Source organism: Oreochromis niloticus, linkage group LG11 (assembly GCF_001858045.2).
Source record: "Oreochromis niloticus isolate F11D_XX linkage group LG11, O_niloticus_UMD_NMBU, whole genome shotgun sequence".
NCBI classification, from domain to species: domain Eukaryota; kingdom Metazoa; phylum Chordata; class Actinopteri; order Cichliformes; family Cichlidae; genus Oreochromis; species Oreochromis niloticus.
The window spans coordinates 18186395-18213976 of record NC_031976.2 but is presented as its reverse complement, the minus strand read 5'-3'; the positions used below and the strand labels follow the sequence as shown (position 1 = coordinate 18213976).

Here is a 27582-nt window from a genome sequence, read left to right as displayed (position 1 = left end):
ACAATTTCTACAATTGAGGGCTTCAGTGGACTTGACAGAGACATAGAGAGCTCACCGAATCGCTGGAGGAAGATAGTTGAGTCCAGCTGTCCTGAAAATGAAAGGCTTCCTCAAGACTGGAAGAATATGAGTTCCCTCCAGAGACTGATTATCCTGAGAGCTCTTCGCCCTGATCGGATGACCTACACACTAAGGTGAGTAAACTCACTAAAGCACATTTGTGTTTCTAAATATTGTACACGACTGAGCTTTTGATGATGTCTCCTGGCAGGAAATTTGTAGAGGAAAGCATGGGAGCTAAGTATGTGGACAGTGCCAGGCTGGAATTTGAGAAGCTGTTTGAAGACAGTGGTCCCTCAACACCTGTGTTCTTCATCCTCTCACCTGGAGTGGATCCACTCAGAGATGTAGAGAAACTAGGTACGATGTATATTCTTTGTTAGTTACAAATCCTGTATTGTTATTTATGCTCAGATTTTCAAAATTTTCTTTGTGTGCAGGTTTAAAACTGGGATTTTCCATTGATCAGGGAACTTTGCACAATGTGTCCCTGGGGCAGGGGCAAGAGATAGTGGCTGAGAGGGTTCTCAGAAATGCCTCTAAACATGGACACTGGGTCATTTTGCAGGTAGGGAATCCTATTATTCAATGACTGCAGCAGTTCCAGCTGGCTTATAAAGCACCTAATGATATTATCTAACCCCCAGAGCAGGGGAAATAAATTTGGTTCAATAAAAAACATAATTGGCTAGATCAGCTCACTAAATGGCTCCTTTAAGGGGAAGTCTGTAGCCAAGTGAATCAGTGGTTTCAGATCAGAACACAGAGAGACAGTTTTTTATGGCATTAACTATGAAATCAAATTTATGCACAAATTCTATCAACCTGTTACATATTCTACCTTATTTTGATGCTCAGAATGTACACCTGGTGGCTCAGTGGCTGCCCTCTTTGGATGCTCTTCTGGAGACAACAGCAGTGGTCAGTCACCCCAGCTATCGGGTTTTCATCACCGGAGAACCCGCACCATGTCCTGAGCAGCATGTAATCCCCAGAGGCATATTGGAGAATGCCATCAAAATCACCAACGAGCCACCCACTGGCATGAATGCCAGTTTGCACGCAGCCCTCAGCAACTTCAGTCAGGTAAAATGGAAAATATGCTTTATTTCTAAAGTGCTTTGACTGTAGTAGTCACTGAAATCTTCACTTGTTTTCTTTCTCCTTTCAGGACACTCTTGATATGTGCTCCAGAGAACAAGAGTTCAACTCGATGCTCTTTTCCCTCTGCTTTTTTCATTCCTGTGTAACGGAGCGCCGTAAATTTGGTCCACGAGGGTGGAACAACAACTACCCCTTCAGCACGGGGGACCTAACAATCTCAGCTAATGTCTTGTACAACTACTTAGAGACCAACACAAAAGTATGTTTAGCACTATTTTCCAAAGCTAAACTGACATTTTAAGTTTTATTTATTTTAATTTAGCATTTCAATTACTGTAATACAACTTTTAATTTGTTTTTGCAGCTACCTTCTTTGCCGGGTAAATTTATAATGATAATGGTACTTAGCATTGGCATTTCTAACAGACAGTAATGTTGAATTACTGCAGTGTCTCCAATTACTTATTGAAATCTTTTGTCCCACTGTTATTTGTGAAAAATGTTCATTCCCATCTTTTTTTTATTCCACATTTCTTCTCTTATAACTATGAACGCGCAACCTGTAATTTAGCTTTATTTCACAAAGACAAAAAATCCATTCTTAAGGTGCTGCTCCCCTCACAACTGCTAATGCATTGCTCTTAGGACTCCTATTACTCTGGTCATAACCAATTATGTCTCCCAGGTATTCTGCCCTCCAAAAACGAATGTCCTTCATTATGTTAACCAAACAGTAACCTGTATGTGCGTATACAGAGAATTCATTAGGAGGGCAATGAAGCGTTATCCTAAATGTAATTACATGCAGCCAATGTGACAGTTCACAACGCTACATAAGTGATCACTGCAATTAGAGCTGATGAAGGAAGCAATTTGCAAAACAATACAGGTACAAATGATTGTGAACCTACAGCTTTTGTAATTTGTTATGAATCACAGCTTCTTTTCTTCCTCCTTCACCCTCACGGATCACAATCTCCTGCTGTGGAAAAGACTCTTCTGTCGCACTTCAGATCAGTGTGTATAAGAAACATAATTTTGCTATATTTCCCTACAGTTGTCATTATGAAAAGTAGCCTATCTCGGAGGTTGTTTGCTTGAAGTTTAAAAACAAAAAAAGCTTAGGTTTATTCAGGAAAATAGAAAAATGTCTCTTTAACAGAACAAAAATGAACCCTGGAAATAATTTTAACGATGCATTTGTGTCTTATATCTGCAATATGATTTTAGTCAATAACATCTATTGCAGACCATGCAGGTGCCTTGGGAGGACTTGTGTTATCTGTTTGGAGAGATCATGTATGGAGGACACATTACTGATGACTGGGATAGAAGACTGTGTAAAACTTACCTGCAGGAATTTATGCATCCTAAAATGGTAAGGCAGAGTTGATGTAGCCTAATTTGTCCACATCTTCTTCTTTGTGTTTTTTTTTAAACGGAAGTGTCACTTTTGAAATGTATTTCACTTCATTTAATAACATCTGCTCATTATTTAGATACAAACTTTTATCTGGAGTTGTGTTCAATTTTACGATGACAGACTAATCCATGTGTGTAGCTGTTTTGAGTTGTTAAGGTAAAGGGTGCCCCCTGGGGGTGAAATACTAAACTGCATTTTTTTTGCATGTAATACCAGTCTAGGTTTTCTGTTTCTTTAGACATTGTGCTTTTTTGATAGATGCTATTAAGGGTTTATTTCATATATTTTTTCATTTGGAGATTTCTCTTCCAGTACTTTTTCCTGAAACTGCATTTTGAAGAAGTTTTGTTGTGGCTGCAAGAAAGGCTTGCACTTGTATATTGTCCATGATATTAAAATATATAATACATGCTTAGCTTTTTTTAATTTTATTTTTTTTTGGTCTTTGTGTTATGAATTTTCAATTCCTAGTTTGAAATGGATCTCTCTCTGTGTCCGGGGTTCCTGTCTCCTCCGTTCTTGGACTACACTGGTTACCACCGTTATATTGACGAACATCTCCCTTCCGAGAATCCCACTTTGTACGGTCTCCATCCAAATGCTGAGCTTGAGTGCCTCACTGTCACCTCAGACAACCTCTTAAAGGCTCTGTTGGAACTGCAGCCACAGAACTCTTCCAGAGGAGAGGGAGCAGCTCAGAGCACAGAGGAGAAGGTCTGCATGCAGAAAGAATCGTTATGGGGGAGAAAAAAAACTGCTGAGGGTGCAGGGACCTGTCTATATCACTAACCTAGTTTATTGTATTTCTTAGGTCACGTCAATAATTGAAGACATCCTTGACAAGCTTCCTGAGGAGTATAACATGGCAGAGATTATGGCAAAGACAACGGAGCGAAACCCGTACACCTTAGTTTGCTTTCAGGAGTGTGAGCGCATGAATCTTCTGTTAGCTGAGATAAAGAAGTCCCTTCATGAGCTGGATCTTGGTCTGAAGGTACCATAAACACAGCGACTGCCAGCAAGGTGCTTTACTGTTATTATTGTAGCATTAAAAAGCATATCTCTGTCCACAGGGTGAACTCGCTTTCTCCTCCAGGATGGAGAATCTGCAGTCTGCACTGTTCATGGAGCAGGTCCCAGACTCCTGGGCCAAATTGGCTTATTCCGCCACTAAAACACTGGCACAGTGGTAACTTATGAGTCAACCTATTATATATCCTCTTTTTTTTTCTTTTTTTTTTTTTACTTCTAAAATAATCCCTTGTAGGCTTCTATTAATGATCTTCCTAGTTGTTCATTAACAATTATTTATTCTTAGGTTGAACGATCTAATGTGTAGCTGCCATGAACTCGACAGCTGGACTCAAGATTTTGTCCTACCTGCAGTTGTTTGGCTTTCGGGGCTCTTTAACCCTCAGTCCTTTCTCACCGGTGAGGACTAAACGAAGACAATGATTGATATTACCATATGTGCACCGGTAGAACGAGAAATGTTAACATAGAGTCATGTTTTACAGCCGTGCTGCAGAGTATTGCTCGCAAAAACAAGTGGCCCCTGGACAAGATGACCCTGAGCGTGGATGTAACAAAGAAAATGAAGGACGACTTTGGGCATCCTCCACGGGAAGGAGCCTACATCCACGGACTCTTCATGGAAGGTCAGAATAATTAACCCAGCAGTAGATCCTGCTGTACTCACTTAAATTATATAGATTTTTGACAGTATTTTGCTGCCTGTGTCTTGGTAAAATTATTGTCTTGTAAGTATAATTGGTCAAACCCACAGTGCAGCATGTGTCTTTGTGTTAGGAGCACGTTGGGACACTCAAGCTGGAGTCATCTCTGAGGCGGTTTTGAGAGAACTGACGCCGGCCATGCCTGTGCTGTATGTTAGAGCTGTGCCCGCCGAAGAGCGGGACATCAGTAACACTTTTGAGTGTCCAGTGTACCGCACCAAGCAACGTGGTCACACATATGTGTGGACCCTCCACCTCCGAACCAAACAGCCAGCTGCCAAGTGGATTGTAGCTGGAGTGGCTTTGTTGCTGTCTGTGTGAAATTCAGTATTCAAATGTTACTGCAGTGTAAGAGCAGTATGTTTTTAAACAGTATTGGATTACATGTCGTTATAGTTTTACCATGTTTAGTTACTTTAACACATTTCTAATCTTGTATTTGTGTTGTAGGTGTCAATATTGGAGTATACTGCATGTTGGAGATAAAGTAAAGGAAACAAGTAAAAGCAGATAGCTGGTGTTAAACCTGTTGTGTTCGTGTCCTACACTGTTGAACATCTCCCTTGAGCCTGGGTGTGATTTGTTGGGAGCTTATGTCTCCATTTTAGACCATGTAATTCTGGATGGGGAGCATATTTTATTGGAAGGTCAAGATTAAAAAAGCTCTCTGGCTGCCCTCTACTAACTGAATGATACACAATGCTGTCTGGAGGGGATCCTGGACAGAATTCCCAGGAGATGATGTGCATGGTTGCTATTGACTTTTAAATGAGGTGCATTTGACATTGACCTTTTGTACGGCAGAGGCAGAATACTAACAGACTAGTGTAATTCATTCAGCCAAGCCCGTTGGAAAAACCCATTGAAAGACACTGATAGCTTTGTATGAGAAAGCAACACATTAGATTACCCATCCTTTATCTGCCTCCACTCTCTGTTAACATCTGATGAACCTACTATGCAACAAACAAAGCTAAAGAAACAGTCGTCTTAAGTAGAAGGTTATTGTTTTAAATGGATTTAATCGGGATTAATTGAAAACCGAGAGGACGTTCAGACTAAAGTTTGTAGTTATGGATACATGTCTGAGGTGTTACTATTTATACGCAGTGATTCATATGATTTAAAGTCTAATTTATGTCAGGGATATAATGAGGTGGAGTCAAGGTTAAGGCCATGTACTACACTGAGAAAAAACAGATGTGTTAAAGGAGATTTTAAAAAATAAGACAGGTGACATATTATTTGCTAAAAATAAAATAACATTATGACGCTTAATTTACTGCAACTAAATCGCGGTGTTGTTTTTTTCTGAAGGGGTGGGGGGGCGTCAAACTCTTATCTGCTCAAATAAGATTTTCTTCAACACTAATAACGGCTGTGCTGCTCTTAATTTCTCCCTGCAGCCAAAGTGGCTGTAGACAGACAAATGGAGGCTGGAGGATTGATTCTGTGTATTGTATTGCACGAAGGGGGGAAATGAAGACGCGGTCTTCCTGTAGTTTCTCTTCATCTGCCTTCTCTTCCTCCCATTAGCACGCCACAGCAACTAGCCAGTCATTTGGTGACAGGGAAATGATACAGTGCTCGTAATGTTTGGGAGGAAATGGCAGGGTACGGGGCCGGGCTCAGCAGGGGTCGTGCCTCAGATAAGGCATGTTAAAGGCCAAGCAGGACACCTGGTTAAAGTCAGAAAGGGCATCTGGGTCACCACTCTGCCTTACAGCACCAAAAGAAGACATTGTGTTTGGTATTTTTTTGTTTTTGTCTTGAAAAAATCTAAAGGAAAATATGAAATCAAGTCTAGTTTCCTCTCAGTATTATGAACAGCTTTAAAAATGTTATAGTTTATGATGTGATATGATGTCTCTGCTCTGTGGAGCCTTAAAGTAAAAAGCTGCCTATGACCAAATATTTACTCAAATTGTCAGTTGGTCACTATCTGTTTGTTATATTCATTTTTACATAATGGCATGGGTTGTAAAGCTGAGAAAAAAATGTTATAATTTGTACTGTTTAGTTTGCTACAGAGCAGAAAATTACAAAAGCTTAAAAGCACATTTTAAGCTTTGAATGGGTCAACATTTGCCTCCAGGACTTACACGTCACTTTCTTGTCCCTTATGAAACAATCCCACGCTTTGTTGTCACATTAGGTAATAAACACATTAAAATGAGAAATTTAAAGACCAATCTTTTCCTTTTTGTTCTTTTTCTATATTACGTGTATGTTTTCACTGACTCTTGACGTATGATTCAGCTCTGATCCTTCATTCTTTGTTAAAAACCATTGGTTGTGAGAACTTAGGGAAAAGTTTACTACAAGCACCTTTTCATAATTTGTTAAAGGTTAATTAAAAACATAGGATAGTGACTCATGCTCTATGAAATCTGAAATCCTTAATTTTGTATGTTTGACAAAGTGCTTGAATATACAAAGAGTTTTCTTTTTATATTTTTACATGAAAATGTCGAGTGTAATAACGTTTCACTTCAACCTGATATCGTGCCAAAGTCTGTAACAGTTTGTCCTGCTGTAAGCTTTGTCTTTGGTTAATCACAGCATTGTGGGCCAAAGTATGGCATTAAGGTACTTAAGTAGACTTTTCAGGTATCTGCACCTGACCGGACCATGTATTTTACTGACAACCTTTTACTTTTACTCCCTGTGATTTAGCACAAATACCTCTACTTTTTACTCCTGAAAAATTCAAAGACTTGGTACTTTACTTTTAATGCATTTGAGGAAGTTATTGATTATTTCGCATCACAGCGCATCTTTCCAACATTAAACCAATTTCAACCCAAATGGAGCGAACAGTAACACTTAAATGACAAACTTATTGGTGTATCCATCATTGGCAGAGGTGCTTCCTGCCAACTGCTTGGGGCCCTCGGCCAGTGAGGGAGTGAGACCCCTGAAAAATGTAACTTCCACTTGCATTACATTATTTGTTGACTTTAAGATTTAATATTAAGGTAACAGTTTATAATACAATCCACAACTACTTAAATGGAACATCTGTGTGCTGTATTTGAAATTACAATGTAAATGTATTCGCCGACAAATATTTAAAGGTAGAAACACTAGAATAAAAGAAAAATTAAGTTAGACCTGCCTCCATTATTATAAGATCATATAGGAAAATTCTGATTGATAGAGAACAGTCCTTATCAAAATTATATTGGTAAAATAAAAAGGACAGTTGAATAACAGAACATCCAATATGCACATTAACATCATGTATACCAAACAAAGAAGTAATAAAGGCTCCATTATTCCATCCTATAATACAGCGTAATATAAGATGGGGAAATGGCCCATCACTGTTGCACTCTTATTCTAGTGTGCCTGCCTGTAAGTATTTGTAGGTAAATACAATTACTTTGTAATTTCAAATAAAATACATTTAATTACAGGGAGATTACAGCTTTTTGTCAAGGACTGTATTATTTAATGTTATATATAACTAGCAGGACTAGTGTCAGCTCTGACGTGACTGAGTTGAAGGTCCAGGTTTTTAATTTGCTGGTGTCAGATTATTAATAAGGGTGATGAACACTTGTTGGAGGGACCCAGTTTTGCCCCGGCAGACCCTTGATCTTGATCGGTACTTACTGCATGCATTTACTGTAGAGAGAAAGAGGCAAAAAAACATAAGCAGGAAATCCAAGTGCAAAGCAAACATTTGTGTCAGAGAGAAATAGTTAGTCTAATAAATAATGAGCTCACAATGATGAAAAATATTTTAATACATGCACAGTTGGCACTAATGGTCAGTCCATGGTTTGACATATCATGCAGACCCGCCAAAAACAGTGCGTACAATAAAAAAAACAAACAAACCAAAAAAATTAACACAAGCATCCTAAATAGCATCTTCAAAGCAAATAAATAACTATGAGATAAATATCCATATCCAGAATTTCAACATATATACACTGTATAAATTGAATCAGCTGTACACTATTGATGACAAAAATGATATTCAAAATAAAATACTGCTAACGCATGTTGTAAAATCCAAATATACAAATGTGAAGAATATAAAGCATAATTCTATGTACACACTTCACAACAACTAACTCAGTTTGCCTGACCCAACCTAGCAAAAGGGAGATTTCTCACACATTTAGAGAACAAAAACTGCATGTTTAGAATCGTGCAGTAGTGCTACGACACAATGCAAACAAGCAAATGGCTTCCAGTTTGTCTTCTTCTTCTCTCTTCTTATTCTTGCCCAGAAGGTGCTATTTTAATATTTGATTTTTGCTATTGCTAAATCTAACCACAAATAAATCAGGCTTCAAAGAAATCAGATGCTTTCTGGTGCTAAATTCTTGAACTCTGGGTATCAGAAGTGAACAACTGCAGTCAGTCTTCAAATCTCAACAGACTGAAATTGTATGGATGTCTGCGAAATGCACCGATATTGATGAACTTTAAAGCCCAGTACAGAGAAGTACCAGTATGAGTCTGTGGCTTCATTTAACTGATTGTCCACAGCTAAACCACTTAAAGTTCCCTGTGCTAGTGATTTAAAAATGATTAGAAAAATTGTCATTATTTTAAACACCTACTTTTCATGGGATTTGGCACAAAGATAGACAATTATTACACATGCCAACAGTATACTGTACTACTCTGTAGTTCTCTGCCTTAATACAATCTGTACTGTGCAAAGACTCATCATATACACTTCACTTTGTGGTCAAATAAAGCAAATAAAAAAATATAACATAAAAATAATATAAAAAAACTGTTAAACATGTAGCAACTGTTTCCATCTTGTTGTGCATAACACTGTGCTGATTTGCTTTGGGGAAAGCATGTCTTACATTTGATCTGGCAACAAGAAAATCTGGATTGTGGTGAACTCTGAGGGCACAGAAGTGTGTTTAACAGTGCGGACTTTTACTCACTGAAATAATCTTTGGTTAAATCTGATGAGCTGACCACCACTGTGTTTAGTTGATGTAAAAACAAAAAACAGCAGCTCTCTAAAGAAACTCAGAAACAGTTATCAGCTAGTCTTCCTTCTGTGCTCACTGTTGCTTTGTGGTGTGCTAAAAGCTCAAAGAAAAGGCTGGGACAGTGAATCTATGAGTCAGGACTCACACATTTGTTGCATTTGTTGCATTTGTATTAGAAGGAAGCATTTTACCTGCAAACCAACTGTTTCTGCAGGCTGCTGATTCTCCACAAAGGGAACTGTATTTTGTAAATTCTCATTGTTAAATGACGTCTACACTTGCCAACAAGTTAGAGTTAAACTGTGTGACTTTGCTTTAGGTGCTTAAAATGTCATGTTTTTATTAATCTGTTTTTGCCGCCTGCTCCTGTCTCTGGTAAATAATCTCCTGATCAAATAGCGCCCCCCTGTGGTTGGTTAGGGTCTTGTAGCCTTTGTCCTGAGAGTTAGACGAGACAGCAGTAAGGTTGTCCCTTGGCACAGTATGAAGGAGGGTCAGTGTTGTCTTCTAGGATCGAGGCTCCAGCCTTTGTGACAGTTCAAACAGAGTCTGCTGATTGTCGATGATGTGAAGATAGTCAATGTAGGCTCGCACCTCTGAGCTGCTCTTCTCTGTTATTCCATTTCCTGGAATGAATAGAAAACGTGTTACTTTGCTGAGTGAAATGGATTTTGTTGACTTTCTTAAAGCCATTGTATGAAATCATGTAAGGCAATGTGCTGGTGCAAGAGGATCATGAATGTAAGTAACTTTGCTCACTGATTTTGTTATTTGCCTTGCAAAAACTGATGATGACAACTTTAAAAAAGGATGTTTCATCATTGCTTTTAATATGGAAGTTTGTAGAAAAGAAATAACAATAATAAACTATTTAAATACTGACCCATGTGATCTTTCTGGCACTGTCGAATGAGACGCACCGTGTCTGCTATCATGTGCTGGAAGCAAAATGTGGAAACGGGCATCTTTAAACATACAGTTTTGTATTCAGTGCTGAAGCATGCGTTACCATAAAAATGCACAAACCTACCAGCTTTTCAAAATTGACCAGGTTATCATGAAACGTCTTGTTGCCTTCATGAATGAATGTGATATCTGAAGAAGAAGAACATTTTGTTTAATATTCTCCAGCAGGTTTGTTCTTCCATGTCAGATCTGCTTGATAGAAATATCTCCCCAGCACTCCCAGAGTTAGATTTTCTGTGGGGGAGCTGAAGTGACAGAATAATGAGCACACCTTTCAGCAGCAGAGGAAGAAAAGGAATCTTTGGAGCCTTCATCTTCTTGAAGGAGTCCCTGTAGGCCTTGTGATTCAGCGAGGGATCCTGTGAAGACATTTTTAAAATGAATGAGTCTTATCCAGCGGGAGTGACTGTGTGTTCCTGGAGGCTTTTATTAGAGACTACTAACGATCTAATGCAGCCAGATGTTTCCCCTGATTTTACAAGTTCAAAGCATCTGTTTGGTTCAGCCAATACACACAGACACAAGGGTTTATACTCTCTGTTATAGTGTGGATTCATGTGATTCACAATACCATGCTCAGTACACTTACTGTAACTGTTTCCAGCTCTGAAAATAGCCGTTTGAATTTGCCAGGAACTTTCTGCAGAGAAAATAAAAGCTGATTTCAGATACTTCAGCTAGACATATAAAAATGGAAAAAGATGGAAATTATTAATTCCTTTTAGAAAAAGAAAAAGTAAAGAAAACATCTGACCTCCCATGTCTGACTGAGGCGGCTCACGGCTGCTGTGTTGAGGCCCATTATGATCGCAAAGAAACAGTTGAGGTTCCTCTGTGCTTTACAGCTGCACACACAAGCACACAGTTCAGTTACTTTCAGACTCGTAACCACAAAAGTAGATGTAGTTCAATGATTTGCCACTGGAGGGTGCACTATTCCCATATAAAACATCTCACCCTACAGCTTTAATGCTGTAATAAGTTTGAACTAAAAGTACGATAAGCCAGTGTGAATGCTCTGTGAGTGAATCTCTTATCACAATACTGTGGCATGGAAGGAAAAATACTAACTGGGCAGCAATCTTTATGAATTTCTTGATGAGCTGAACCCGTTTGCAGAGCGTTGGGCACAGCAGCACCTCGGTCATCACCCACAGCTGGATGTCATTGCATCGCTGCAGCAGGAATTCTAAAGCTGTGGTGTGGTTGCTGCCGGCGTTGCGGTTGAAGGTGAAATAGACCAGCTCTTGCTGTAAAAAAAAAAAAAAAAAAAAAAGAAAAGAACATTTACTGAACATTAACATCTTTGAAGGATTCAGTTTGAAGAGAAGAATTTTTGCAAGTTGAAGTTGTGAGACAAACCTCGTGCACTTCATCAAAAATTGCCCAGTCAAAATCAGTGAGCGCAACAGCGACATCCCAGGTGTTCAAACTCAGCATGTGAGCCGTCCTCTGCTGCAGCTCTGAGTTATCTGTTAAAGGGTTCTGCAAAGAAAAACAAGCAAAAAAGGTTCAGATTTTCCTTTAAAACCACAATGCCCTGAACACCGACATAAACATTTAGACATTTTTGCAGACACTGAATAAGAATTAGTTTTGCTTCAATTTAAATACTAAAAATTGACAGTCTCTTTGCGGGTATATAAAAATGCATTATTTCTACTCTCAAGAAAATGCATATTTAAAGTTAAAGTTAAACATAAAAATATTATTCCTACCAGGACTTCACCAAGGTCCTTCCTGCATGCATGCAGCCTCCCCACTGACCGTAAAGAATTGGAGAAAACTCGGTCCTGAGGCTGCAGGAGGAGTCTGCCTGCAGGGGAGAAAACAGCATAAACAGCAGAATACCATAAGAAATCTGTCAGGCAGCATGTAAGCAGCTATCACTGGTTACAGATAAGACTCTGTGTGCCAAGCTCCACTTTGAGGTAGCCTGACACTTTAGTGACTGATAACAGATGCTGACTCCATATTACTCGACTCTCTGGGAGACATCGAAGTCAATTATGTTGATTGCAATCTCGCACATACCTATCTGGGCTGAAATCAAAACGAATATAGAAGAAACACCAAATATGACACAATGTTAGAAAAAAACTATAAATGAGAATTTTTTGGTAAGATATAAGTTGGATTCACTTGCCTCCTAAGAGGAAATGTTCACTAAAATCAATGCACAGTTGTTCTGAGAGATCACCATATCCTGATATGAGTGCTCTCTTTGATAGGGAAAAGGACATATGCGTTTGAAGAATACATTGAAAGCATTGTCGTTATTGCTATGCATATGTTCTCCAACCAGTTAGAGAAAACACTATTTACCTCCAGGATAAGTGACACCCACGAGTACCAGCTCCTGCTGGGAGACATCCATCCTTTCTGCCACTGCCTGCACCAGCTCCTGTGCCACTACCCCGGACTGGACCCTCATACTTAGGTATGAGTCCATGGTTATATACACATGACACAGCACTGGTAAAGGGAAAAAAATAATTTCATTAAGTTGTAAGATGCATTAAAATGTGCAGCCCACTGCCCATATAGGAGGATAACGTGACCCCCATGCCTCTATTAGGCACAGCAGAAATCCATTGACCTGGAATCTTCTGGTCCCATTAGGTGGGTCTTGGGAAGCTGCCCACTGACCAAGTTTGCACATTCTGGACACAGACTAAGAAATTCAAATCATCTGCTTCCCTGTATTTTGGCCAACTGAATGACCAAATGAAAGACCCACTGAACAGAATTTGGTGGTGAAAAATGTTTGTTATGCTAATTTAAGAGCTAAACAGTTTTTGACCGGAAACACTAAAGTAAAGGGGAGTGACGTGACCACAACTGGAACTTATTTGAAAGAACTAGCGCTTTAAAAGAAATATAGTTTAAAAACACGATTTTTTCTCCTTACTGTCTGTCTCCTTTTACTACACGCTTTCATTACAAATCACCTTTTAACTTTGCTTTTGAGAGGTGCTATAAAGATTTTATCTTATTAGGCTATTATATGTCATAAGTCAGGTATTTGCACTCCCAAATATCTCATTCATTCCCTGTTGTAAAGGTCAGACTGATAGTCTCCTTTCTCTTACTTTGGAAACAACGTATGATGGGAGGAATGTGTGAAGAATGAAGCTTTTTTTTTTACGACTTACCATCCTTGGTCTCCCTCTGTGTTGCCCTGGACTGGAGCCCGTTCTCTTTCAGACTCAATTGGTGGAAAAGTGCTTTGCTCTGAAAGAGGGGAAATGCGTGGATTTTGACACGCGCTCTTACTGCCTGAGAACATTATGCATTTCGATGGAACAACAGAACAATGTTCTTAGGAGGAAATGTGACTACAATAACCCCGACACCCGAAACGTCAATCAGGAAAGCCTGAGCTGGCTTTCCTGACTGACGTTGTATATGATGTTGTATAAAATCTTTTGTTTCTTAGCGTTGTTCACTTACCTTTCTTTGAGGGGAATATTCATCAACAGTACTAAAAAAAAAGGAGAAGAAGAAACAAATCACTGAAGTGCACCACGGTGTAATTAAACATTTACAAAAACAATTGTTGTACTTTGTCTTAAAAACTGATGATGATGATGATCCGTGGACCGCAGGTAATATCCGTAGTACAACAACGTAACCACCCATGCAGTCTATATAATCAAGGTAAAAGGAATCCATGTATACTCCTCTGCTGTGTTGAGTCCATTATTTAAGCTTGGTGTCAAGGACAGATTAGAGTGCTTGGTAGATTTTAGATCTTCCAGCGTGATACCTTCATTTAATCACCCTATTCCCATGGGTTAGTCCCGGTTTGATGGATAGCCCCGTGTCTATTATCATCCCTCAGCTTTTACTGGGCTCTGCATCACAAAAGGCATGTTGGCACAAAGCCTGCCCGCAGGGATCTCCTCTCATAGGCCAGCAACGACTGTGCACTAATGAAAAACCTGACTCCCCCTGCCATGTCAAAGGACCGCTTGTGATCTAACTCGCTCTTTTACTCCTCAAAAAGCAGAATCACCAAAGAAGTCGATTAGCTCGGTGAATTATAATGGCACATGACTGGAGAGTGCAAGAAAACAAACACAGTCATTTTCCCCAGCTTAACCTTCCTTTTGCACAAAGGCCAGATGGAAGTTGATGGGAAGCTTCTTTATATGAAAAAAATGACACCTTTTTCACTCTGCAGCAGATTTCCACAAGGCAGTCAACCTTGTCCTCCCCTACGGTGGGACTGATTGTGAAAAGCTCATAAATAGAAGAGTATGTGAGCCGGTAACACCCACGCAAAATCGGCTGCTTTATAAGAGTGGGTGTTGTGGATTTCCCTCCGTGCATATAAACGGGAATGAGACGCGGTCAGATAACTGCAGGAGGCTCGGGTTGAATCATCTGCACTGGTTTTAATGGGCATCAGGCAGGAGCCGCCCCAGGGGAAAAGATGTGACTGGAGGCTGACGAAGGGGAAGGGGCACATGGGTGTGGCAATGTGTCTGGTGACTCAGGGTTGTACCATCAAAAGCAACATGATGTTTATTTTTATCAAAGAAAACACTAAAGCTACGCACAGATTCCAGTTTCAGAGCCACAAAACTGTTGAAATTCATGTTTGATTGAATTTATGTATATATTTAACAGATCAAGCATGTTTTATCTAATGTAGAATAAATACTGGGTTATTCATAAATAAGCTGCTTGTATATGGCGTTATGATCAATTCAAACCTGAAACATGCCTTCCATTCATTAAATATATATAAAAAGTAGTCTGCAATTATAAAAGGTTTTACATGATTTCACATTCTTTTGTATATACTTATATTTATTTATTGGTATCTGTACTTTGTAGCTTCCACAGCACTGTGAATATACCCGGCTTCATTTGACTGAACTGATACTGTATATTATGTTTGAATATTGCATAATGACTTTATGACTCAACAAATCTGAAACCATACTGATGCGTATCACTGTGCTTGCAATTATGCTCCTGTGTTTGGCCCCATTCACAGTCAGCTGGCTAGAAATAGAGTCTTGTAAACAAGTGGTGGAACAAAAAGTATGTGCGTGCTCTTCGTGCTTTTTTCTCACGGAAAACATTTGTGGCTTCTTATTTCTCAAACTTCTCCTCAGTTCTGGACATTTGAGATGAAGACTTCTGCGCCATTCATATGCGTACCAACCTAGAACACTGCAATTACTTTTCAGTTTCTGAATGGATTCATTGATAAGAATCTAAAGAAAGACACCAAGCGGAGAAGAAGCCCTTTCTTCGTATTCAAAGAACAGTTTGTGTCTCCAGTTTGAATCCTTCAGCAGTCACAGATCTTACTAGAAATTTTCCACACCCAGGCCTGATGAGTTTCGTTTCCATTTAATAGAATTTGAAAGTATGTCTGTATTAAACTATAGTTTTCTTTCTGTTTGCACCAAATGAGGAACAAATATATTAACTCACTGTCTGCGATGCAGCTGGTAGAGTTTCTGCAGCTCCCCCACATCCCTCTCCAGGGCCGGGTGCTCATAAAGATCATCCAACACACAACGATACAGAGTCTGGAAGGAAATGTCAATTTTCATTTCTCCCATACAAAGTTCACCTCCCACCCAGTTCCCACCCTTTTCCGTTTGCACAGTGTGTCCTACCTTCATGAAGAGCTTGACATGCTCGTCTTCTCTCAGGAAGTCTTTGCAGAGCGACATCCACTGCGACACCAGGTGCAGGAGTTTCTGCTTCCTCTCCAGAGCCTCCTTCCTATCCTCTTTCCCTCTGTGTCGCTTGGTGCAATAGGTGGGATTCGGTTAAGGTTTCAGCGCAAAAAAGGAAGGGAGATTATTTTTCATGTCTGACATCAAATGCACAACACAGTGAAGCATGGTGCATGATGTCGTTTTAGTAAAGGGGCCAAGAGAGTCAGTTATATGAATAAGTTGAGTGAAGTGGAACAGCTTTAAGAAGGTAAAACAGTCTTTGTTTTTGAATAAAACATCTAATTCAGGATCCTATAAAAGCCTCTGTGTTCAAGGATATTGTCCCAGCAGAGCTTGGCATAAATCACTTGTAGACATGAATACTGGGTAGGTTAGCAGGAAGTCATCTAGAAGTGTATCTGTAAAGAGAAATAAAGATCATTTCATGGAAACTATAACTTCAGAAAAAGCAAAAAAAGACTTCACACATCCAATTACATCAGTTATAAGCCATGGCCGTGTATTTCAGACATGAGATACACGGCCTTGTCACTGCTAAATCTGTGATATTCTGCCACCCAGACACGGTCCACTTTTGCGTTAACCTTTACCAAAAAATGAGCAGAATTCCTCATTCAAGCATGAAGCTGACACACTCAGATACTGTTAGATTAATGGAAAGCAGTGCATGCTTGGAAGGGGCTTTATGGATATAGCCTTATGAGCTTCATTCAGTGCTACAAGATGCTGGAGGGCATGCACTCAAGTGACCTTGACAACTGTATGATTAATGTCTGCGGAGCGCTACGTACAGGAGAGCTTTACTAATTGCGAGGGCTTCGGTTTTTCACTTTAATAATGTGAGAAGAAGAGCTCATTCTTTTCCGTAAAATATCAGTTAGCAAGAACTAAGAGCTACATTATAGAGGCAAACAATGTGCTAGCAGCCTTTCATCGCACGCCATTCTTCATGGTCAGACTGATATAATGACTAAATGAGAAATCTTCTTCCATTTTACTCCAACAAGTTCAAACAAGCTTTTACTTGCATTATCTGCAGTCTCACACATTTGCTACCGCAGGCTGTATCAGTAAAGATAAGCCAATAATGTTAATGTGTCAGGTGACTCTCTCTGACCTGTAATGAAGTCAATATTTTCATTGTTATTTTCTCGCTCACAGACAGGAAATTTGATGTTTCTGCTGTGCTTGTGTTTACAAGCAGTACTTTCTGCCACGGTGCCCTTCTTTGACCTCTTACCAAGGTTAAAAATTGAAAAGTGTTCCTGTAAATAGATGACATGAAATGGATGCACGCTCTGCATTTGCATACCTGCAGTTGCATCAGCATACCTGCATACCTGCAGTTGCATCAGCTGTCTTTCTTGAAGAAAGACAGCTGATTTTGCTCAATGGGATTTCTTTAATAATCACAGATGAATCTCTCCCAAATTGTGGCCAGCGATTCGTCTGAATATCCTCAGGAACACCTACTCAGAAACTGTCATAAAAAGATACCCGCAAAAGAAAAAAAATGTCTAAGGCATAATGTGAAAGAAAAGGACACTAACTCTCAGACACAATGCCCAGCCACAACCAAAAAGCTTTACAAATCCTATTAGAGCCAACCTCCTCTCAACCCCTGTGTAAGTGTGCCTCACAACCAGAATTGTAAATTCTTCTTTTTAATTTCACACTGGCTTCCCAAGGTCTTTGTGTACGTTCTGGTCCACAGGACTCCCTGACATCATTATGTTAATCCATGCAGAGCAGCTGTGGACACATCACTCACCGCTCATGAGCGGTTACATATGCATCTTCTATAAAAACACACCTTAACACAAAACCAGAAAACAACACGAGAGATATCACAACCCACCCACATGTACTGTATCTACTTGCACACACACACACACTCTGACTGACTGCACACTACTCACTCACACTACTGCTGTATTTTTTCAGAGCTAAACTGAAACGCTTTCTCATGAGTAAAAGCTCACATGCTGCTCCCCAGACTGTACAGTTTGAGGGTTTCTTTTTTGAAGTTGGAAAACAGAATAAATATTTAATTTTATGACCTAGAGTTCTGTAGTTTTCAATTGGAACAGAGGGAAAAAACAAAGAGTCTGACCTGCGGGATCAAGATTTAACCCAAATAAGTTAGCAGGAGATGTATTTGCTTCATAAAGGGAAAGACATTGTGTGTGAATTCTGCCGTTTAAATGAAGTTTAGCAAGCGGCTGGGTCATTTCTGGCTCCAGTCAGTCGTAAAAGTCAGTCAGTTTTTAATATTTCACAGTTAAAACTTGTAGTTGACGTGTACTACCATGTATGATGTTGCTTTCAGACACACAAACCAAAACAAATTTTGTCTCCCTTTCAGCAGAATTACATAATTGATTCACTAAACTACCTTGTCAGTGCTGTGAAATCATCAATAGGCTTGTCAATCAACCTGCATGTCTCTTTTGCATTTCAATAAAGCTGATCAATGCAGTCTTTGAAATTTGCATGTTAATGTGTCACTTGCAAGCTTGGTAACCACCAGAAGGCATTAGTTTAGCATTTAGAAAGCTTTTACATTTTCTGTTCTTTCACTTTCAGTACAAATAAACATCTCTCCACATGGTGCATTGGCAAAAGAGATGGGACATCCTCTCATTAAAGGCACAAATGTTCTGTTGCATGATTTTCAATGCTATCAGCGAGCAGTATGATCTGTGCAGAGCAAGAATCAATAGCTGCACTCAGGGATTGGCTACAGGAAAGAAGGTAATGCTGAATACTTGTGAATGCTAACCACAGTGCTAAGGAAACACTTGCACATCAGACATCCACTGATTGCTGCAGTGGTTCACACTTGGTTTCCCTCAAACATGCCTGCGGTGGTTTCAGAAAAGTGCCATCTCTCGCAAAAGAAGACAGAAAGCTTTGCATTCCTAATGTTGAGTAAACATGGAAGTGAGTGCTACCATAATGAAATAAAAATGGCTTTCTAATGCGATGTACTGTATGTAAAATCATCAGCTTTTCTGAGCCATCCAAGAGAGACAAACCAAAACACAGCAGCTCGTTGAATGTTGGAATAAATCTTGTTAGGAGAAAAATTGGGAATCTGATTCTATGAGATGATCCTCAGCAGTAGCACAGAAAGACAAGGAGCCAGCAGCAGTCAGACTATTAAACATCACTGAGTGCAGATCAATTGCTGCTCAGGACTCATCCTCCTGAGGTCTCTGGCTCTTTGACCCTGGGATACCACTCAGCATCATGCTCTGCTTCATAGCTCCCAACAGAGCATTAACTTCTATACACTCACTGCAAGTTGTACTAATGGTGAACGATGCATAAACAACACAAAGCCCTTCTGAGCAGATGGATTTATTATACTCTAAATGAACAGAATAGAATGGCTAAATTATTTGTCTTGGTGGCGGACTTTATGTTTAACTTCATACCAGAATAAAATACTATAATATAGCGATAAATAAACGACACTCAACATAATCTATAACTCTTTTGCATCCCTGATTAGACATTTGATCTCCAGTTAGTCATGCCTCCATCCCAATGAGAGATCATCTGTTACCACCTCCATATCCCAAGAAAACTGCATCTCCTCTCCTAATCTCCTTATGCCCACTTTCTTTCCTCTTCCCCGCTCTTTTCATCAATCTTTCGTCTCCTTGCCTCACAGCTCTCAATTGTCATTCCTCATCCAGTTATCTTTTCAGCTTCAGAAACAGAGGGTCTCCTCTGCCTTGGCAACAGAGCCAAATTATCAAGTACCTGCTTGGATGAGAGGAAATGTGTTGATTTTTTTATTGCTGTGAGGCTGGACTGCATGTCGTGCAGACCATTTACAGCCTCACTGAAAAGATATGAGAGACATTTATCTCTGTCATGGCTTTTAAATGAACACGCTTAAACTTAGCACCATTTCGGCAATCACAGCACATGATTAACCCAGTAATAATGCCCAGAGGGGGAAGCTGTCCCAGCTTTATCAGTAAGAGAAAGGGTGGGGAGGGCAGAAAGTAAAACAGAAAGTGAAGGTAGCTCATTTACTCTTTCTCTTCTCAGTCTGTTTTTCAAAAACACATACACACACATACATGCACACTATTTCTATTACATAAAGATAAAAAGACTTTGAGTTTTTGCTTTCTAAAATAAAATGAAACAATTTATGTCAGACACAGGTAAAGCCAAAAGAGGGTGAAATGACATGAAAGCAGTATGCTGACCTGACTCTTTGCCCTGTGTCATCCCTCGGTCCTCGTCCAGCGTTAGGTCGTTCAGCAAGTGCTCCAGGATCTTCTCGGGGGTCCCTGACACTACCATGTACCTGTCAGACACAACAGAGTCATTGGAAGAGTCCTCCTCAATAGAAGAGAGAGACCGGCTGCTGCTCCATTCCTCCTCTCCCTCTGTGCCCTCATCATCTATGTAGCGAAAGTAAGGGACATCAAACGTGGGCATTGTCACCGGCTCTGCCCGGCTGGTGCTGTCACTGCTGCTCTTTTCCGAGCCCTCCTCATCCTCCTCGTCCTCCTCCTGCTCCACCAAGGCAGCGTGTAGCAGCCTTACCTCCTCCTGCTGCAGGTTCGGGGGCTGTGGCCGAGATCCCATCCTAGCAGAGTCCCCTTGCCCTTATGCCGGCAATGTTGCCGTGGTTACTGCTGCATGACCCCTTTACCCATTCATCTATCCACCTGCACCTGCTAGAGCCCGTAGTCCACAGAGGTATCCCAGTATGCTCGCGACTACAAAAAACCCCTCTCCAGTTACTTGAATGGGAAGGCTGACAGTGGAGCTGTGCCTCACAGTCCCATGCTGCCTACTTGTATGTATTTAATGTAGTCATTTATGTGCAGGGAACTGTGATGTAAGCATGCCTGAGTGAGTGAGTGTGTGATCCGCAGAGAGGGAGAAGGAGAGTGATTATAGGAAGAGCGCTGAGGGAGCGAAACATATAGTGAGAGAGGGAGGGAATCTAGGAGGGGAGGGGGGTGGAGAGGCTTACCTCCTGCTTCTCGCCTCCTCTCTCCCTCCTCCCCTCGCTGATGCAGAGAGCTGCTCTGACGACACTCTCTGGAGAACGAGCACATCGTGGCCCCTCTCTCTCAGACACAAGCGGACTGCCTCGTCACTCTGGGGCTGGGGAGAGAAAAGCGGGAGGGAGGGAGAGAGTGTGTTATCACCAAGGAGATTCCCCTGTATTTTCTCCCACTCGCACAAATCGCCACTGATTTCCATCATAATACTGCACTGTAAGTGAAAGAGAATTTCCATATATCATTATTCAGCCCTTATCGCTGGAGCCCATTCAGGGATTAACATAAAAGACTATTTTAATTACTGATTTATGTGTAGCGCCTATTAAATCATGGTTGGCGACTGAAGGCAGTCTATTTTCAAGCTGTCACATGGTTCAACTTTGCATAGTAACAAAGGTTTCGTGGTTTGGAGTTTAGCATAGACCCCCGATTCCCTTGGCAGGAACTTGTCCTATTACCACCATGACATACAAGCAATGATAAATTCATCTCCTTTTTCTTACCAAACAAAACAAGTATTTTTTTTAATTTTTTAATTTATGTTTCCCAGTATAGAGCACATTTCTGTTTCTTTTGCTGGGCATACTGGACAGCCTAGAAATTCTTCTAAAGTATCTAAAATCTAACTTAACTAAAGTCGACATCTTAAACCAAAAAGGATTACTAGAGTGTCTCTGAAGTATAAAGACGGCTGACAGCTGCTTGACAATGGAGTAGCCTGGATCAGTGATATTGGTCTTAATGAGATCTTCACTGTATGTTGCATACGCATGCATCCTGAATTAGGCCCCCTCCCCTCACTTTTCACCCATCCTCCCCTTCTCAGCCATCAGTCACTGCAACACAAGCCTCTGTTCATGCAATTAGCTGGGTAGACATGCTGGAAATGGTTGCAGTTTGTGGCCCTAATTGCCTTTTGCCAGAGAAGCATCCAGGGTCGTTCAGTTAAGCATGGCTTCCTGGCACTATTAACGCTTGTCAAGGGATCCGTGGACATAAAGACACACTATAGATGCACGATACATATGCAAATATATGCATTTAGATACAAAATATAACAAAACAAAGGCACACAAACATAGTGTGTCTGTCATTATTATTATTGCATTATCTCATTACAGTAGTTTAGATTGGTGGTACTTTGCCAATGCTGTGTTGACTCCTGACTCTAAGAAAACTTTAGATATCTGTTAAAACTGCAGTAGCAATTAAGTTTCCACTGTATTCCAGTATTACATAGAAAGGTGCTCTCAAGCAGTCTCTACGTTTCTGAAGAAGCATAGAGACTTAATTGTCTTACTACTGGACTAAGGGGCATGGAGGATGACAAAAATAGGATGAAGAAAAAAAATCCCATTGAAGCGAAGCTGTTCCTGTCTTCCTGTGGTTCAACATGTGGCATACTGTGTCTGTTAAATTCCTTTAAAGTTAAAAAAGCACACTTTTTTGTCTCACCAAGCCTGGCAGTACAGCACAGTTGATTCTTGACTATAATTAACATAATATCTCAGTGTATGGCTAATGGGTCAAACAGCAAATAAGACTCTCTTCACAATGAATTATTGATTGTTTCTTGGCTGCTTCAGACTACTGTTTAGTGTGCACTGTGCTTTGTGGTTACCAGTGTTCCTATGCAAAAAACAAGCAGGCGTCTAGAGTGGATCATTGTAATGAGACAGCAGGGCACCAGGCCACTCAGTTTCAAACCTAGCCTTGATCTGACCTTCCTCAAAGTTACTGAAGTCTTCCTAACATGGACGCCATCAGCAGAAAAGCAAAAATGATTTTTCAGGCCTCTGCACAAAGTCCTCTTAAAGCTTCACTGTCCCGTTTTTGGCTCCAGATCCATCCTGATGGCTAGAAACACTTAAAGTGACCCGGAAGGTGTCAGTCATGACAAAGTGCTGATTTGTCTTAATTCCTCCCAAGTACTAGTGTGGATTACACAGGGTGGGAAGAAGAAGACAGGATCCTTATACGAGTGCTGTTTTCAAATAAACATAATCTCTAACAGACGCTTGATGTCATTCATATTTCATGTGTGAGGTCTGAAAAATAAACAGTGAGCAAGGGAGGTGCACATTATGTAACATCAAGGTAATAAGAGTACGACAAAATGTGTTCAACAGAAAAGATAATAATGTGCTGCTGATATCATATCCACTATAAAAGATAGAAAACTCTGGAAAAGCTCTGTAACCTCGGGATCTGAAAAGCAAATAAATGCAGAACTTCTTTAAACATTGCATTTGAAACACCTCTGGTTGCAAAGAGAAGTCAAATTGTACAGAACTCCTGCTGAATTGAGCTATGATCTCAGTAAACATCGTCTTGAATAATCTTTAGTCTCAATCACTATTTTTTTTTAGCTGTAATAAAGCATGATGTTCTTTTATTGTCTCATTTAAAGCAAAATACGATGAGTGACTATAAACTATAACACAATATGCTTTGGATTTAAACATAGTGCCTAACATTCACAGTCTTTCTGCATCAGAGACTCTGACACACACATCTGTACACATGCAGCGCTCTGTATATTAAGCACCCTTTTCCCACCAGCTGGGATTTAACTGATTCCTAAACACTTTGATGTCTGTGTTTAGATAGCTGTATGAGTCACATGTTTTAGAGCACTAGCAGCATCATTAGATTACTTATAAGATAAGGAACACTAGAGAATAATCTCACATAATGTTAATATTTCTAGAAAATGTCAAGTGTTAAATGTACTGTGTCGTCTAGTGTTAAGTGTACTTTACCATACCTGGCTATTATTTCTGGCATTATAAATGACACATAGACATTTATACTCAGCCCTTTTTTACAGTCAGAATTTGACAAACTTTGCATATGTACAATATTGTGCAAAACTCTTGAGCTAGCCCTCGTTGCTTTATATTTTGCTAAAAAAAAAAAAAAGGTAAATAGGTGCAGTAATAAAATGTTTAGAAAAATACATGAAAATACATGTTAAAGGGCAGAAACTTTAAATTCTAATCAGCTTGAAAGTCAGTATTGACCACCTTTATTCTTTAAAACAGCCTGACCTCTCTTAGCCAGGCTTTCTTGTAATTTCTTTAAGCAGTTTGCAGGAATAGTTCTCAAGGTGTCTTGAACGATATCCAAAGCTCTTCTTTAAACGTTGACTGTTTTTTGTTCTGTTCTCGCTCAAGATGATCCCACACTGCTTTAATAATGTTGAGGTTTGAGCTGTGAGGAGCCCAATCAATGTCTGATGGTGTTTCACTGTGTTTTTCTATCCAGGTATGCTTTTACTGCATTGGCAGTGTGTCTGGAATCACTGCCAAGCTGAAAAATGAAGCCACTGCCAATCAGATATTTCCAGATGGTGGATCAAAATCTGACTGTACTCATTTTCATAATTCCATCAGGTTTGCTAAGATCCCCCAATGAGAACCAACAGCTTGTATTGCAGGAGGGCATGTATAGACATAGGCCCAGAAGGGAATTGTATTAGGTGTGGTTCTGTTCCTGAATTCAGATAAGTTTTCGTTAATTTAAAATTGCTTCTTTCGTAAGTTTTCTGTTGAGACACAAGCACTGATTCATCCCTTCAGTTCTTTATTTATTTGATTATAATTTATAGGTCAGTGTTCCTTCTAAAAATAGTCAGGAACAGGGACTGGACTGAAAAATGAAAATGAGTGAGAAAACAACCAATGACCAACGAAAGCCTGAAAAACTATTGCCCAAGACCACTTTAAAAATGACTAGAAAGTCTGGATCCTTGGAAACAAATATAAAGAAATGAATGGTGGCTCAGTACTGTGCTCTGTATGTCACTAAAGCAACAAATGTAAAACATTGTTGTTATGTAGCTCTAACATTTGATCATCCACAGACTGGCAGCAGCTCAGTGCAGGCGACAGGTTGTTACTGAAAGTGCGCGGCGATAAGGAGAGCTTGCTTCGTGGTGGAGAAAAGGTCATGACGCTGGGAATCCACCCTGAAAACATACAATGTCTTGGCAAGGTGGTTCGGCCACTTGCGTCATTTCTTCCTGCAATTGTTCAGCAGGTCAACGCGCAGACACAGCTGGCAGGAAGAGAGATGCTGAACCCACCATAAAGCTAGCCAATCAGATTGCTCCTATGCAGGTGATGTAATAGTTTTAAAAGTGTGGAGGCTGGCGTGCACATACAGCACTTCTTGTTGTATTTTCAGAAACGAAAGATGAAAGAAACGAAAGGGAGCATTTGTAACCCGAGTTTGATGCCTTAGTGAACAAAATAACTTATAAGCTGGGTCGCTAAGTAAAATGTTAATAAATACAGGATGCAATGATTTGTGAATAAACTGATATTCTACTCAAAATAGAACATAGAAGAAAAATCAAATGTTTCAAAAGAAATTTGATCTTAGCAACAAGCCTCAAAATGTTGGAACAGCGGTAACAAAAGTCTGGAAATGTAAGTGGAACTAAAAAGAAAAAGCTGGAGTAACAACTAATTATAAATAGAGCATCTTAGACAGGAGCTTTCTCACAAGTTAAGATGAGAAAAGGTTCCCCAAACTGATACAAACAGCTTCGGCAAAGTATGGATCAATTTTAGAATAATGCCAGTTTCAACTGTTTTTTATTTGAATTTCTTTTTACCTGCGTTTTGCACAGCATCCCAACTTTTTGAGAACTGGGTTGTAAACACAGGCATAGTTATTCATCTTATAGATATAATCTATTTTGACATCTATTCTTGCATCTAAAATGGTCTTTTTTCTCTTATTTAATGAGACACTTCTTGCAATCTGCACATAATTTAAGTGGCAACACTAATCTTTAGATAAGGTGGAGACACTATAGAACGTAAGGAGACCAATTAAAAAAAACAGACTGCATATTCACTTCAGTTTGATTAATGAGATGCTACACAGACTGCAATGCTTGCATAAAACGCTGCAGTATAATCCTGAGTGAATGTAACTTGGGATGCAGACTCCACTTGCTTTCATTCCTGGGGAAAGCTTGCTGACAGAGTAGGATTTATAATTAAATAAAGTGGAGTATCAAACATGTCGAACTAAATCTGTGTTTTTGTTTCGATGCATTTACATGCTGCAACAAACTAAAGTTGTAGAAATATCTGCTCTGTCTGCCGATGTGTCATGTATCTCACCTCACTTGTCCTTTCTGGGCTCTTGCTGTGGTTTTGCAGAAAGCGGCAGCCATCCTTGGCCAGTCTCTGGACCATCTCCAGTCTGGACAGGTCCTCCTTGTCATGCAGGATGCACTTGTTCCCGTGCTGCAGCCCAGGGGACACAGAGAACATGTATCTGAGGCCACAGTCCCACGACATTGCCGACTGATTACTGGCTGCTGGCTTTCCACCAGGAACAACAGCAGAAGTCCTGAACATGGGCTTACACAACTCGTAAAAAATGCCTAACAGAGGTGAGCAGCTCAAGAATGAGTGTAGGCTATATGTGCGAGTTGTGAGTTTCTGTCATCGCAGCCTGAGTAGATTCCAGTTGCTGTACACCTCAGTCAATTCTACAGGCACATCAGCTGAACTCCAGGTATCGCTCTGTGTGGTTGGCTGTACTGAGAGTGAATGACAGAGTTCTCCTCTCCGTCCTTCTGGTGCTTTTCAGCACCCGGGCAGGGAGGGAGTGAGTTAAGGACACGGTGGGTTCAGGAAACATCTGGTGAGCCAGACAGACCCAAAAAGGAAGTTTCAAAATCTCCCGAAAGCAGGAGAGAGTTAAGATTCAGGATAGGGCAGGGTACTTCACACTAGAAGGTCAAAGTCTTGTTAGGGTGGAGATGTACTACGTGTGAGGCAAACAATACTTAACCGCTTTATTTTCAGTTAGAGTGAGGTAATGTAATGGCACCCATAAGAAGCTCGTAAAGTCAGAGCAAGCAAAAGCTACAGATCTGTGACAGAAACTTACTGACTTATGCAGGTGGATGTGTAAACATCAGAGCATTTACCTGCTGTATATAAAGTGGAGCAAGCATTAGAATTTTGAGTAATCAAAACTATTTATCTGGATAGCTGCTGATTACGGTGAACAGAGTTTCCAGTTTTTTATGTGATATATTGCAAATTGAGCCTGGATCTCGGGGAGTTCATCAGACAACAGATCAACTTATGCTGGGAAATTACAAACGGCTTGATTTACCATTCGGTATTCTGTAACATTTTTGAGTCTCTAATTAATCTCCAAATGATTTATTGAATTTCTCAGTCAATCGTTGGTGTGTAAAATATCAGTAGGCCTATACAGAGAATGTGAAACCCAGGCATGTTTGAAGCTTTTGTGTGAATAATTACATTTTTGATTTATTCATTTATGGCCAGTGAAGCTGATTAATCAACTGTTTGTTTGGGACACTTCATTTGAAACTGTATGTTTTTCTAATAGGACGATAATGAAGAAAAAAAACAGAGAAAACAAACAAAGAAAAAAAGCCTTTTAATCACCCTGCAGACTATTGCTGCAACTATAAAGTGTCCATTTTTATGACAGAGCTCTAAGTTGTCCAACTTTGCAATTGCTGTCAGGTGCTTAGTGAACTTGCAGAGGGATCAGTGTGACCCGACA

The 27582-nt window shown here is 40.0% G+C and overlaps 2 protein-coding genes across 3 annotated transcripts in view; one reads left to right on the top strand and one right to left on the bottom strand.

Annotated features, from left to right (window-relative positions):
- Window positions 1–6503, top strand: part of si:dkey-233k19.3 (dynein heavy chain 11, axonemal) — a 41224-nt gene extending 34721 nt beyond the window's left edge. The window contains 12 exon segments of the mRNA XM_019364547.2: window positions 1–194; window positions 272–420; window positions 501–628; window positions 919–1146; window positions 1232–1423; window positions 2414–2542; window positions 3059–3301; window positions 3399–3581; window positions 3661–3776; window positions 3906–4018; window positions 4105–4245; window positions 4397–6503. Coding sequence (XP_019220092.2) covers window positions 1–194; window positions 272–420; window positions 501–628; window positions 919–1146; window positions 1232–1423; window positions 2414–2542; window positions 3059–3301; window positions 3399–3581; window positions 3661–3776; window positions 3906–4018; window positions 4105–4245; window positions 4397–4644 — 2064 coding nt within the window. The 3' untranslated portion in view covers window positions 4645–6503.
- A 1553-nt stretch (window positions 6504–8056) lies between these two features.
- On the bottom strand, window positions 8057–26604 carry rapgef5b (Rap guanine nucleotide exchange factor (GEF) 5b). 2 transcript variants are annotated; one of them, XM_003454430.5, is made up of 18 exons: window positions 26151–26604; window positions 20979–21112; window positions 20200–20300; window positions 16290–16368; window positions 15905–16049; window positions 15717–15814; window positions 13716–13746; window positions 13418–13496; window positions 12588–12737; window positions 11981–12078; window positions 11625–11747; window positions 11334–11512; window positions 11017–11107; window positions 10852–10902; window positions 10534–10621; window positions 10327–10391; window positions 10180–10234; window positions 8057–9922 (listed from the first exon to the last, which is right to left on the bottom strand). In XM_003454430.5, the coding sequence occupies exons 1-18, from the start codon at window positions 26388–26390 to the stop codon at window positions 9804–9806; spliced, it is 1926 nt and encodes a 641-aa protein (XP_003454478.2). In that variant the 5' UTR covers window positions 26391–26604; the 3' UTR covers window positions 8057–9803. The 2 variants fall into 2 exon arrangements, with proteins under 2 accessions (XP_003454478.2, XP_025767448.1); XM_025911663.1 differs by lacking the exons at window positions 20979–21112; window positions 26151–26604 and having other exon boundaries at window positions 20200–20946.
- Window positions 26605–27582: the final 978 nt, after the last annotated feature.